The 13,831-nt window shown below is 42.5% G+C and overlaps 2 protein-coding genes across 2 annotated transcripts; both read left to right on the forward strand.

Moving 5' to 3' along the window:
* Positions 1–245: 245 nt before the first annotated feature.
* Positions 246–2,175, forward strand: LOC130162118 (uncharacterized). The gene is made up of 4 exons (XM_056365684.1): positions 246–405; positions 1,022–1,387; positions 1,470–1,594; positions 1,683–2,175. The coding sequence occupies exons 1-4, from the start codon at positions 330–332 to the stop codon at positions 1,806–1,808; spliced, it is 693 nt and encodes a 230-aa protein (XP_056221659.1). The 5' UTR covers positions 246–329; the 3' UTR covers positions 1,809–2,175.
* A 461-nt stretch (positions 2,176–2,636) lies between these two features.
* On the forward strand, positions 2,637–13,025 carry fdxr (ferredoxin reductase). Its single transcript, XM_056365681.1, has 12 exons — positions 2,637–3,312; positions 3,630–3,715; positions 6,266–6,361; positions 7,771–7,893; positions 7,983–8,096; positions 8,246–8,347; positions 9,389–9,496; positions 10,346–10,430; positions 11,494–11,693; positions 11,765–11,936; positions 12,014–12,187; positions 12,775–13,025. Exons 1-12 carry the CDS (start codon positions 3,231–3,233, stop codon positions 12,903–12,905), a joined length of 1,473 nt encoding a protein of 490 aa, XP_056221656.1. The 5' UTR covers positions 2,637–3,230; the 3' UTR covers positions 12,906–13,025.
* Positions 13,026–13,831: the final 806 nt, after the last annotated feature.

Below are 13,831 nucleotides of genomic sequence, written 5' to 3' on the forward strand. Positions count from 1 at the left end.
TTATATTATATTATATTATATTATATTATATTTCATGTTACTGTTGATAATGACATGAAAAAGTTAATAATTGTTACAGTGACAGGGTGTTAATGTGTCAGTCATGGTGCAGATTAACTCAGCCACTGTACATAACACATCTTCTGTGTGATGGAAAATAAACATCTGTCAGTATCAAGCACTTCCTCGTCTTTGATGTGACTGTGATGTCGCAGAGCACACACACACACACACACACACACACACGCACACACAGTTTCCCCTGTACACCACACTGCTCTCTCTGAGTGACAGTCAGTCAGTTGTGGGCCTGCAGCCCGGCTCACAGGATGGAAGCGTACTCGTGGAGCTGTGTGCTGGGATTACTCTGCATGCCTGCTGAGGTTATACTCCACACCTGGACAGGTGAGTGTGTGTGTGTGTGTGTGTGTGTGCGTGTGTGTGCATGTGTGTGTGTGTGAGAGAGAGACTGGATGGAGGAGTGTGAGTCGTCTGTTCCTGTTTGTCATGTTTTTGTCGTTTGAGCAGTGAAACGACCGGTTGATTCTTTACTTCAGTAAAAGTACAACAGTGAAAACTAAAAGTCCTTCAATCACAATCTGAATAGTTCAAAGTCATTTTATCAGCAAACCGTTCTCAGAGTGTTAGAACTAACAGCATCGTTCTGCAGGAGAACACTTTGTTACTGGTTCATTAACGTCTCACTGTTTCCTGCAGATGGTCTCAGTCGGGTTCAGGGACTCACAAGTCAAACAGTGGAGAACCACTGGTTTAATTATGTGTCATAAAATTCTTTTTTTTTAATGATTTTTAAACTTCATCTAAAATGTGACCTTTGACTGTGGCTGCTAAATACAGTTAAACAGGAAGCACAGTTTCACTGAGCTGTAGAGTAGACGTATAAAACTTGAGTAAAGGTTGGCAGAGGTGATAACTGTCTGACCCGTCTTCAGTTTCCTGACGTTTCTCTACATGAACAACTCACTGCTCTCAGTAACCGTCCTCCTCTTCCTCTCCACAGTGTCTCAGGCCCCTCTGTCCGTGTCTTTCCTGAGAGTAAACTCATCTGCTGAGATCACGTGCACCACGTCGCTGTCTAACCCGATGGGGCTCTACCTGCACAGGCGCTTCAGTGGTGACAGGGACGTTGTGTTCCTATCCCTGACAGAGGGGCGAATCACCAAGCATAAAACAGATCCAAAATTTGATAACCGAATTGTAGTAACTGCGGACGAGCAGGTGATGGAGGGCTCTGGGTTCACGCTGAGCCTGTCTCTGCTGGAGCTGGACGACACCGACATGTACTACTGCAGCTGGATCCACTTCAGTCAACAGACCCACCAGAAGGAAACCCAGTCCAGCAACGGCACCATCATCATTGTCAAAGGTGAAAGGACACACACATACACACCGTCCATTCATAATGAGAATTTATAACTTGTTATAAGCTTTGTTCTTGTGTCTCACAGAGGAGGGCCTCCAGGAACCGTGCAAGGACAAGATTCTGGATGTGACCTTGATTTCCTTGAGCATGACAGCGTTCGCCGCCGTACTGGTCCTTTTCATTGTAGCACTGATTCTGAAATGCAGACGCGTAAGTACGAAGCTGACTTATTCTCTCATCAGCACGAGCAAAGACGAACAGCACTGTGTTCAGACGAACGTGTTTCTCTGTGTTACAGTTCAGAAAGACCTTCAGACCTGCTGCAGAACCACGCAGACCCACCAGCCCTCGGCACATCTGTCCTCAGCACTATCCCTACATGATCACATCTGCAAACCCTCTGGACTTCAGGGGCATCTTGTGAAGAGCTGAATGTGTCATATATGCAGAGTCTGTAATGACTGAGGTCTACAGCTCGACCCATTAGAGCTGCTTCATCTCTTGTTCTCTTCTTTTCATTTCCTTTTACACAAATTTGTGTTGTTTGCAGAAAAGTGATAGAGCCACCACATCCTGTATGATGTGTGGTGCACGGACATGTTTGCGTGTGAGCGGTGCTGTAAAAACACACACTGCAAAACAGAGCATCTTCTTGTTCCATGTTGTGCAACACGTTTGCTTGACCTTTTCAGTTTTACATCATGATTACTGTATGTTTCCATCAAGAGATATTGTTCTTTCTGTTTCTGTCTGTCTTGATTTGAACATTAAAGCTTTTTCCAGCGGTGCTATTCAGTTTAATGTCACCTCTTCTTCCTTCACCTGTGTCTTTATTTAAAATCCAGACACATGTTCCTATCAGCTCATGTACCGTCAGTTGTTTAACCTGCTGCTCTCTCTGAACGAATAATCATGTGTTAGGTTTTTTCCATGCCACTTTCTGAATATGTGTAAATAAACAAGAATACAAAGAAGTGGTCACACCCTGCAGGACTGAAGCTTTTACTTTAGCTTTCAGTTCATTGCTTATATTCATGACCTCGGGCCTGTTGAAATGAGACAGAAGAACATCTTAGTGGAGCAGGTCTTATTGAGGCGCCAGTTGTTTCAGTACACACTGATCTCCGCATATACATCTGTGTGAAACTAAAAGTGTCTTAATGTGTCTGTCTAATATGGCCTGGTTTTTTTTTCTACAGATATTTTAAAGCATGAGCTAGAGTTATTTTCTGTTTCTGTTCATGTTCAATGGGCAGAAAATAAAACAATAACTATCATTCAGTCCCATTTTCAAAGTTTAATTCTTCAGGTTTAATATGATGCAATGTTTTTCAACAGAGAGGCATTTACTGTACAGAGAACTGTCAACAGGTTTATTTAGTGTCACATAAACTGAAGGCAATCGATGGTAAAACTCGTGGAAAAGCGCTAATATAAAAACAGCTGCACCGCTCCTCGTGTGGAACCTTCGTTCTGAACTGTCGGTTTCCCAGGGACGACTGAGGGGATAACACAACGTACAGCCTTGAAAACTGTGATAACACTGTGAAACAACTATGAAGTTAACGTTATTGAATTAAAGAAACGCGTTTTGAAGCGCGTAGACGTGGTGAAGTTTTAGCATTAGCATTAGCTAGCTAGCTAGCTAGCTGAGGGCACGGAGCCTGTGGGAAAAACTTCCCGGGAAACATCAACGTTTTTTGGGGGTTTCATCTTTGCTCCTCCTGCTCTTGAGTCCAGCAGAGGCTGCTATCTGAAGCGGGTCGCCGAGAAACCAGAACACCATCAAACTGGACTGAAAGTGTTTTCTTAGTTTAAAGCCCGACAGCCTCCGTGGCAGGAGAAGATGAGCGGCCACAGACTGCTGCTCCCCGGGCTGAGGCTGTGGACTTCGGGGAGAGGTCGGTGGATGAGTCGCCGTCACGACGGTGAGTCTCTGCACCGTCTGAACCAACGCTCTGTTCAATGCTAACATGTTGCTAACACACTTTACTCCATTATGATTTGTCTAAGTTGTTTATTGGTCAAACTACACACCTTTTTAAAAAAAAGTAGACTTCACTCAGTGATTCGGCACACACCACGTTTATATCTTTAAAATATAATGTACAACTTCATGCCTGACTCTGGTGGCTTAAATCTCAGTTAGATAACTGACACTGACCTTTTTTATGTTTTTATAACTGCAGCTCCAAACTTAAAGATTAAGAGAGTTTCACTGCTTTGTCTTCTGTTGACTCTGCAGGTGCATGTTTTTCCTCCTGCAGTCCAAAGGTGTGTATTGTTGGAAGTGGGCCAGCAGGTTTCTACACAGCACAGCATCTGATCAAGGTAATTTACCACCCTTTATGGCCAGGTGTTTTCATCTCAGACTCAGATGAAATACCAGGCAAATCAATGTTTTTTTTTATAACACTATAAAAAAAAAAGCAGTTCTGCTCATTGATGTGAAACATTTTCTGCGACAGTCCAATACTCCAAAGATAAAGGGACTGAATGAAAACTGAAGCTGATTGTGATACGAGTGGGGATTTCAGCGTGAATGATAATATTTTTTTGAATTTCACTGAAGAAAATCTAAACATTATGGTGATGATAGTTTGATTTTTGTTTTGGTTTTGTACCAAAACAAACATGTTTCCACTCATCTGGAGAATATGATTTAAAGACTGAGGCGTCTCTGTAGCCTCACGCTCTGATGTTACTTCATCAGAAAAACACAGCTCCTGTGATTTGGATATTGCTCTTGGACATGTTGCAGTTTTAATAATATATTGATTAATTGTTCAGCTCTTGTGGAAAAAGTGTGACAGAGTGTCTGACAGGTTGATATGACATGTTGTCCAATCCTCATGTCATCATGCTCGTCTTCCTGGATTTTCCACAAGATACTGGTCCGGCAACACACAAATCATTGTTTCGTTTTCGTGCATATTGAAAACATCATTCAAACTAACACAGTGTAGGTTGGTAAAGTATGTGAACCCCATCGGCTAATGGCATCAACAGAAGCTAACTGGAGTCAGGAGTTATCAAACCTGGAGTCCTGTCAATGCAACCAGATTGGAGGTGTGGGTTAGAGACACTTTGACCCACATTTGGAGTTTGCTGTTCACAACGCTCAGTAACGTTAACAAAGAAGAAATTGTTTGTGTGGTGTAGAAAAGCTCTGCATTCTGCATCCTGAACATCATCATCATCCCAAAGGTGAAGCAGGGTGGAGGGAGCAGTATGATTTGGGGCTGATTTGATGCCTCTCGACCTGGACACCGCCACGTCATCGAGGGGAAAATGAATTCTCAAGTTTATCAAGGTCTCTTCTAGGGTAATTTCAGGGTGTCTATCCACCTGCTGAAGCTCAGGTGATGCAGCAGGCCAGTCAGGGCCCAGACCTGAATCCAGTAAAGATACTGTGGAATGAGCTGAAGAGAAACGTGCAAACCAGACATCCTGAAAATATGTCTGAGCTGAAGCTGTGTTTAAAGAGCAACGGTCCAAAATTCCCCCTGAACATTGAGCCGCTCTGATCAGCAGCTACTGGAAGAACTGGTTTGAGGTCATTGTTGCCAAATGAGGTTCAACCAGTAAATAAATGCAAGAGTTCACTTTTCCCACCAGCACTGTGAATGTTTAATTGCTCTATTCAATAAAGACACAAAAGATTGTAATTGTGTGTGCATGTGTGAAATATTAGTTTATGGAAACTGTGTTTGTCTGAAAACCAGAAGCAGTAGAAAACGGTTCACACACTTTCTTGCCACTGCAGATGGAGCTTATTAGGTCTTATTGAGTCACCAGCTATTTCAGTACATGTTGATCTCATCATATACATTGTGTGACTAGTCCCTAACATGGCCTGGTTTTTTCTATAGTTACTTTAAAGCATGAGCTAGAGTTATTTCCTGTTTCTGTTCATGTTGAACAGTCTACTGACATGAGACAAATATTTAAATGGTTCAGAAAAGTAACAGAACAGTCTGTGGATGTGAAGTGGCTCATAGAAATAAAACATATTCCAGTAATAATTATCATTCATCATTAACAGGTTTATAATAAAAAACCTTTTGTATCATTTTGTAGTCGGTGAATTTCCTGCTGTGTCTCACTGAGCTCCGAGGACACAGTAAAGTGTTAGCTTAGCAACCAGAATTAGCATTCCCTTTTCCCATCATGTCTCCTGAACTCTCCAGGTCTTTGTTAAATTTATTGGACGATCAGACTGAGAGTCTGCAGCATGCTAACAGCTCTGTGAGGCTGGTTTTAGCTAAATGCTAATGTCATCATGCTAACAGCTCTGTGAGGCTGTTTTGAACTAAATGCTAATGTCATCATGCTAACAGCTCTGTGAGGCTGTTTTTAGCTAAATGCTAATGTCATCATGCTAACAGCTCTGTGAGGCTGTTTTGAACTAAATGCTAATGTCATCATGCTAACAGCTCTGTGAGGCTGTTTTGAGCTAAATGCTAATGTCATCATGGTAACAGCTCTGTGAGGCTGTTTTGAGCTAAATGCTAATGTCATCATGCTAACAGCTCTATGAGGCTGTTTTTAGCTAAATGCTAATGTCATCATGCTAACAGCTCTGTGAGGCTGTTTTGAACTAAATGCTAATGTCATCATGCTAACAGCTCTGTCAGGCTGTTTTGAGCTAAATGCTAATGTCATCATGCTAACAGCTCTGTGAGGCTGTTTTGAGCTAAATGCTAATGTCATCATGCTAACAGCTCTGTGAGGCTGTATGCAGACACAGTGCTGTTTTAAGCTAAATGCTAACATGTGTAGCATTTAGCTTTAGGTGTAATGTTTGTTGTCTGTGCTCATTTACTTTAATAACTGCAATCTGAATCATTTTTGTGTTTTTTATTTTTGTTATGCTCTCAGGCTCAGAAACACGTCCACGTGGACATCTATGAGCGGCTGCCCGTCCCTTTCGGTCTGGTCCGGTTTGGAGTGGCCCCTGATCATCCTGAAGTCAAGGTCTCTGCTTCTGAGAACCAGCACTGTTTGTATTATTGTACTATTATTATTATATTAAGAGCTGCAGGTGCAGTCCGTGTTCAGCTGTCACACAAACAAAAGCAGGAATGCTTTTATAATGCAACATAATTCGTTTGTGCTCAGATCGAGAGCTGCGGTTATTTCTGATTACCAGAGAAACCTGATAGAAACAGTTTGTTGTAGCAGTTTATCATGAAAGGTGTATTACAGAAATATTTAGCCTGTCTGGAAAAAATGTTCCTGGCATGTGTGATGGAAAATGTAATTAGCCACTTATATAGATAAACCTGTCAGATAAGAAACAGACCTGCTGGGCCAGGAAATCATGTAAGGAAGAGGTGTGTGTGTGTGTGTGTGTGTGTGTGTGTGTGTGTGTGTGTGTGTGTGTGTGTGTGTGTGTGCATGTGTCTCTCTTTCTGGTCTCATCAGTTTTCAATCTTTACACCCTCCTTACACCATAATAACTTCCTCCTTAATGATGAAACATACAAATAGATAAAAAAAAAGTAGGGCTGCTCGATATGCAAAAAATCATTGTGATATGAGTCATGATTTCAGTCGGAATGACGTTTTTCATCTTCACCGACATTTTTCTTGACACCTAGAGGATATGATTCGTAGACTGAGGGCGTCTCTGTAGAACCACAACGCTTATGTTTCTCACCTTCATCACAAAAACTGCAGCTCCTGTGATTTGGATATTGCACTTTGTCACATTGAGATTTAGATTATATTTAGATTTATTGTACAGCTCTAAGATATGTATTATCAATGGATCAGACTTGATTTGTATCACACTTTACATACAGTGTTGTGCAAGGTGTTACCACCACACGCAGAGCGATAAATGACTAAGTTATAAATAGAAGCAATGAGACGATTATAACAGGAAGTAAGGAAACCGGACGTGATGATATTGAAACAGAGGAGATGCACTGATGTCAGTAAAACCTGAAATTTTGCTTCACATCAGGTGATGTGTGGTGTGCGATGCAATCTCAGAAAGTTTCCACATTTCCCTCAGGCAGTAAAGAGAAAATGAGAAACAAACCACACCTGAGGGGAAAAAAAACCACTGCACTGACCAGATTCTTGTCTGTGTGGGAGAGCAGACAGGAGCTCTGCCTCCTGCTATTTATTATCTGTGTGATTAATTGGCCAATTATTTTCTCAATTAGTTTATTCATTGTTTTGTATACAAAAAACTCACATTTAAATTTTCCAAAAAGTCGTTATCAGTCTTTTATCCGAGCAAGAATCCAAAACTCAGACATGTGGAAGTGAACAAGAGAAATAATCAACTGACCACAGAGAAGATGCAGTGGGTCTGATCTCACAGCAACCAGAAAATCGGTATTGAACACTTCCCGATCTCCTCGTCTTTTCAGAACGTCATCAACACATTCACACAGACGGCCAAACACTCGCGCTGTTCCTTCTACGGCAACGTGAATGTGGGGAAGGATGTGAGTGTCCAAGAGCTGCAGCGAGCGTACCACGCAGTCGTACTGGTGAGAGCACGAGGAGACGATTCCCCGCCTGCAGCCGAAATCGCCTTCATATAAAACCTCCTCATGGTGTGTTTGTGTGTCTCCCGTAGAGTTATGGGGCTGAGGGGAACCGGACTATGGGAGTCCCAGGAGAAGGTCTAGCTGGTGTGTATTCGGCCAAAGACTTTGTGGGCTGGTACAACGGGCTGCCCAGCTGTAGACAGGTATTCTTACAGTAAATGTTAAAAGTTTCCTGTAAATCAGATAGGTATTCTCAGAGAGTTATCACATCAGTTGTGGCATTTTTACTTCCTGTTTTGCTTCTTATCAGCAGATCTCTATCATTCTCTCTTTTATCCGTTTGTCTGTTCAGCTGAGTCCAGACCTGAGTTGTGAAACAGCTGTTATTCTGGGACAAGGTAACGTGGCCCTGGACGTAGCCAGAGTCCTGCTGTCTCCCGTCGACATGTTGAAGGTGAAAAACACACACCTAGTTAATTAAGGTCAAACTGCAGAGATGCACGTTTAACAGAAGCAACCACACAGCATCACATTCAATGATCAAAGCTCATGAAGGAAACGAAAAAATCAGAGGAGTGAAGACTCTTTATCTGCTGATCTCATCGTCAGAGTCGTTGCAACAGGATGACTGAGGAGAAAAACAACTTTAATCAAGATGAGAAGAAATAGGCCAGATCAGTGTCTCAGTCTCTGCACGTGTTTTTGATAATAATGATAATACAAGAATAACAAATGCCCCTAACACCTGTATCGTATCAAAACACTAATCTGTGCACCGATACCACACAGTTTATTAATTAGTGCCACGGGTGCTCAGATCCGAGGCACTCCTCTACAGCTGAGAGGAGTGCCTTCTTTAGAAACCCACCTTTTTTCTACAAAATTGCACCTTGTCACCCAGCTCTCTCATACCTGCACGTAGAAATGTGATTCAAACTATAAAACGGAGGAAAACTTCTGCTCTCTCAAAAAGACAGGAACTGTTTTTACATAGCATGTAAACTTGTTTCAGAGCAGTGAAGAAGAACTGATTTTTCTTTTTCACAGTGGAAAGTGGCACCAGAAAAAAGGCGACGTGTCCCGTATGTAAAGGTATACACTCGTGCACTCTCAGTGTATTACAGTGCAGTCCGATACAGCAGCTCTGCCGTAACGTCGTTGCACAGCTAAAGGTGGTGCTGTACTAAATTACAACATAACATAAAGCCAGAACAACAGAACCACTGACTACGACTTTGCAGCTCAGATCACCTGAACCTGATTGATCTACAGTCGCTTCCTCTGTGTGGAAACATCTGTGTAATTGGGCTGATCAGGTTGAAACATGAACTTACAGTGTTATGAATGTCATTCATACAAATCTCTAAATAAGTGTACATATATAAATATATATATTTCCCACAGTTTCCCATGAAGAACAGGTTTGCTGTTAGTCATTGGAAACTGTCGTTATTGAAGAGGCTGAGATGGAAAAATGTTTCTTGCTTTGTTCCAGGAGACTGACATCACCCAGCCTGCCCTGGAGGCCTTGGCCCACAGCCAGGTCCGCCGGGTGCTGATTGTTGGCAGGAGAGGACCTGTACAGGTGGCTTGCACAATCAAGGTGGGTTTGACAAGAGAAAGTTTGTTTTGAATAGAATAGCAAGTGTTTTCTTTTTTACTGAGCTTTAAATTGACCTTACATAAATATAATAAAACTTTCCACTTCAACCGTCGGATTTGTTTAGGAACAACACAGGCTGCCGCAAACCGACTTCTACATAAGGTCATGCACGCTTTTATTTTCTCGCTCCTTGACTGTGGTAATGCAGTATATGCTGCATCAGGCAGAGCTCCCTTCACAGACTACAACTTTTACACTACGCAGCTGCACAGACGTTAACCGGCACCGTGCGATATGAACACATTACCCCATCTTAAGTGTCTTTTAAAAACTTCTTAAAACATTATTTTATTTGAAAGCTTTTATGAATGTTTGATATGTTATTGTGTTTTATTTTTCCACGATATGGACAATGTATATTTTCATGTAACTCACTGTTTTATGATGTGTTTGTTTTTAATTCCCCTTTTTCTTTCTGTAAAGCACCTTGTAACTTTGTTAATAAAAGAGCTATATAAATAAAGTTTATTATTTTATGTATTACTCATATTCATTAGACAGTTCAATTATCCTTCCATAAACTAATAAAACTCACAGTTTATGTCTGTTTAACTGATTATTCTGGTTCATTAGAACTTAACACACCATCATCATCATCTAAAGGTTAAAGGGCAAGTCATTGACCTTTTTTGCTCTTTTACATAATGTGAAAAACACCTGGCTGCTCAGGTGTCTGTGATTATCGCGGTGTGTTTCAGTGTTTCTATAATTGAATAGAAATGTGACGATCAACCAGAATAAGTTCATGTGTTCTCACCTGTAGACGATCTTTGTTCTGCTCGTCTGCAGGAGCTCAGAGAGATGGTGAACCTGCCGGGGACCAGACCTGACATGGTGGAGGCTGACTTTGATGGAGTCACAGAAGCTCTGAAAGGTACGAGAAGACTTCGGTCTGTTCTCTGTTTTACTGTATAAACACAACACAAGAGAAGTAGACAAGTCACAGGTTTTATTCACCACAGTGAGAACATGTCCTGTAGCTCATCTACAGTCAGCTGGAGACACAGGTTCTGTTGGTGCAGCTTGGACGTTATGCGGCACTGTCCTCATCCTTGTCTTCGTCCTCGTGGTCGTCAGAGAGACGACATTGAGCTGACTGATGGTGCTGCTCTAGTGATAACAGCCTCCCGCTCAGGGCTGACCGAGAACCTTGATCTGTGTTAAACGTCAGACTCACTGAGTGAAGGATGATGTAAGAGGCTGGTGGTTTGTGTCTGTTGTCAAACTGTCAGTGATGATTTTAATGTCAGAGAAGTGTCGCAGGTTCATGTTTACAAGTAGCTGCAGGAAGTTGATGAAGACCAGTGAATCTGAACATGTTCCAAAACAACCTGACTGTTGAGGTTTGTCTTGATATGCTCTGCACATCAGCTCTGAGATACACACACCTACACACTCTTTCCATATTTACTGAAACAGCAGCCACTTCACGCTGATGCAACAGCAGATGAAAGCACACAAACACTCACACGTTTACATATACACACACATGCAACAGTTAACTGTTTTAAGATGAAGAGTAAGAACAGATTTTATCAACAAACTCAACCGGAAACAGTTTAGTCTACAAGCCTATTCATTTTAATATTTCAATAATTAACATTATCTGATCATCTGATCAGGTCACAGTTCAGTCAAATACTTTATCAATAATGTGAACACAAATCATTTAAATTCAGCTCTTTAACAAACTCAGTGACATATATATATATATATATATATATATATATATATATATATATACATATACATATATTAATTAATTTATTTGCAGACAAGTGTTTTTAGAGTAGACAGCTGTTTCCAGAGCAGACAGGTGTTTTCAGAGTAGACAGATGTTTCCAGAGCAGACAGGTGTTTTTAGAGTAGACAGCTGTTCCCAGAGCAGACAGGTGTTTTCAGAGCAGACAGATGCTCAGTGTTAATGTCGCCGTCAGATTTACCGAGGCCCAGGAAGCGTCTGACAGAGCTGATGTTGAAGACGGCTCTGCAGACTCCAGGTGAGACGGAACAGGAGAGGAGGGACCAGGCTTCCCGGACGTGGGGCCTTAGATTCTTCCGGAGCCCCGTCGAGGTCCTGGCCGACCCTGAACGCCACAGGACGGCTGGTATCCGACTGGCGGTCACCAGGCTGGAGGTAAACAGGATTTCATGTGTGCAGTTGCTCGGTATGAGCTCGGTTAAAGCTGGTTACCTGTGTGTGAGCAGGGTTCAGGTGAGGCGGCCCGGGCGGTGCTCACTGGAGAAGTGGAGGACGTGACCTGCGGCCTCGTCATCAGCAGCATCGGCTACAAGAGCCTCCCCATCGACCAATCGGTGCCCTTCGACTCTCAGAGCGCCATCGTCCCGAACACCTTGGGCCGTGTTAAACAAGCCCCAGGTACAGAGTCCACAGGTACACAGACAGACATAATCAAACCCGATCACAGGTGAACTACAGTCCATGTGTCCCTCCAGGTCTGTACTGCAGTGGTTGGCTGAAGACTGGACCAACAGGTGTGATCGCCACCACGATGAACAACAGCTTTGACACGGCTCGGTCGTTACTGGACGACATGGAGTCAGGAGTTCTGGATCTATCAGCTGCCAAGTCTGGATCACAGGTCATCAGTGCTCTGCTGGAACAGAGAGGTACTGTCCTGTCACCTCACCTGTCACCTCACCTGTTGGGTCACAGCAGTCACTCATCTGACAGAGGTGGAGACATATAAATTAATTTCACGAGGGGTTAAATAACAAACACTTATCTGTAAAACGTTCCACAATTCAACAGCAGCACAGACTCCGGTAAACTGACTGCAGGTCAGATCTGTGATGTGGAGTCACTTCCTCATCGTTAACTGTGTCTCTTGCTCCAAAACTCATCTTCTTGGGTCACGTTCATTTTTTTTTTTTCATTCATCACATTAATCTGAGATGAGGAGAAGACTTGTTGACGTGTTTTGTGCAACCAGCCGAGAATACATGAAAGTACCTGAAGGTTTTATGTTGGGAAAACCCTACTCCTACACAAACAATACACACACGCACACACACACGCACACACACGCGCACACACACACCTTATTCTGAAGCTTCCTAAAGGAAAGTGTTGCGTGTCTCATCATGAGTCAGTGTTTAAATGGTGAATGAAAACACCGTTGATGCTTCCTGTCTGACATGATCAGTGTCTCTGTCACCAGTCATGTCTCATCAGTCAAACTGTGTTGGTGTTTCAGGAGTGAAACCGGTGAGTTTCTCAGACTGGGAGAAGATCGACAGGGTGGAGATGAGCAGAGGTGAAGCCTCAGGGAAACCCCGAGAGAAGCTGCTGACTGTGGAGGAGATGCTCCACGTTGCTCGAACCTGAACCTGGTCTCAGGTGAACCAGACTCTGACAGACACACAGCTGCTGTTGTAAATGGGGGACCACAGAGACCAGTGACTGACCAGTAACTGAGCACAGATAATAAATGGGGTTACTATTGAACATGCACTGAGTTAATTTGTCCAGATCCTAACAGCTGATTGGTTCTGACAGTTTACACCTGCTTCAGTCTGAAGCAGGTGAAGTTATTAGTAATGACCTCACTATCTACTGTAATCAACTGTGTGTGTGTGTGTGTGTGTGTGTAAACTGCATCATATTCACCATCATTAAAAATTTTATTTTATATAAAAAGATTCTTCTTTTCAATTCCTGCTGCTGTAACCTAGATCTGTCTCGTTAGCTCAGAAATGCTACATGCTAAAGTGTTAGCGGGGAAACACTGTGCTCCCATTAATATGCGTTAGTGCAACAAACATGTATCAATCCACAGATGAAAATAGTCCCTAATAATTTGAGTATTTAGGTGTTTTAGTAAATTACTTTACATCAATCAGCTGATCATAAAGCTCCAGGAAGTGTTAAACACTGAAGCAGACTAGTTTAGCCTACCTGTACCTGCAGCCGGCTGACTGGTCCTACAGTCTACTTCTTTAAAACTGTCTTAGCCAGTTTAACTGAGCCTGATATTAGTGACTCATAATATCATGTGTGGTCATGTGACTGAGGGGCAAATGAATGAATGAATGTTGTGTCATTACTCAGAAGTTTGTCAAACCTGTTGGTGATGACATGTTGATGCTGCACTCAGTTTGTCTCCACTGCCCCCGAGTGGTCAACAGAACTATTACAGGTGTAATTACAACCAACATCAGTCAAAAGGAAGTGACCTGACCACAAACAGGAAGTTATACTCACATATTAACAGTAAAGTTGAGACGAGAGAAGTGTAGGGTTATATATAACCT

The sequence above is a fragment of the Seriola aureovittata genome, chromosome 21, assembly GCF_021018895.1.
Source record: "Seriola aureovittata isolate HTS-2021-v1 ecotype China chromosome 21, ASM2101889v1, whole genome shotgun sequence".
Taxonomy (NCBI): Eukaryota; Metazoa; Chordata; class Actinopteri; order Carangiformes; family Carangidae; genus Seriola; species Seriola aureovittata.

What these genes read in the sequence shown, in the direction of transcription:
- LOC130162118 (XM_056365684.1), top strand. Translation starts at nt 330, where the DNA reads ATGGAAGCGTACTCGTGGAGCTGTGTGCTGGGATTACTCTGCATGCCT. An exon ending in TATACTCCACACCTGGACAG is followed by an intron (nt 406 to 1,021) that starts GTGAGTGTGTGT and finishes TCCTCTCCACAG; the next exon opens with TGTCTCAGGCCCCTCTGTCC. An exon ending in CACCATCATCATTGTCAAAG is followed by an intron (nt 1,388 to 1,469) that starts GTGAAAGGACAC and finishes TGTGTCTCACAG; the next exon opens with AGGAGGGCCTCCAGGAACCG.
- fdxr (XM_056365681.1), top strand. Translation starts at nt 3,231, where the DNA reads ATGAGCGGCCACAGACTGCTGCTCCCCGGGCTGAGGCTGTGGACTTCG. An exon ending in CAGCACAGCATCTGATCAAG is followed by an intron (nt 3,716 to 6,265) that starts GTAATTTACCAC and finishes TTATGCTCTCAG; the next exon opens with GCTCAGAAACACGTCCACGT. An exon ending in TGGCGGTCACCAGGCTGGAG is followed by an intron (nt 11,694 to 11,764) that starts GTAAACAGGATT and finishes GTGTGTGAGCAG; the next exon opens with GGTTCAGGTGAGGCGGCCCG.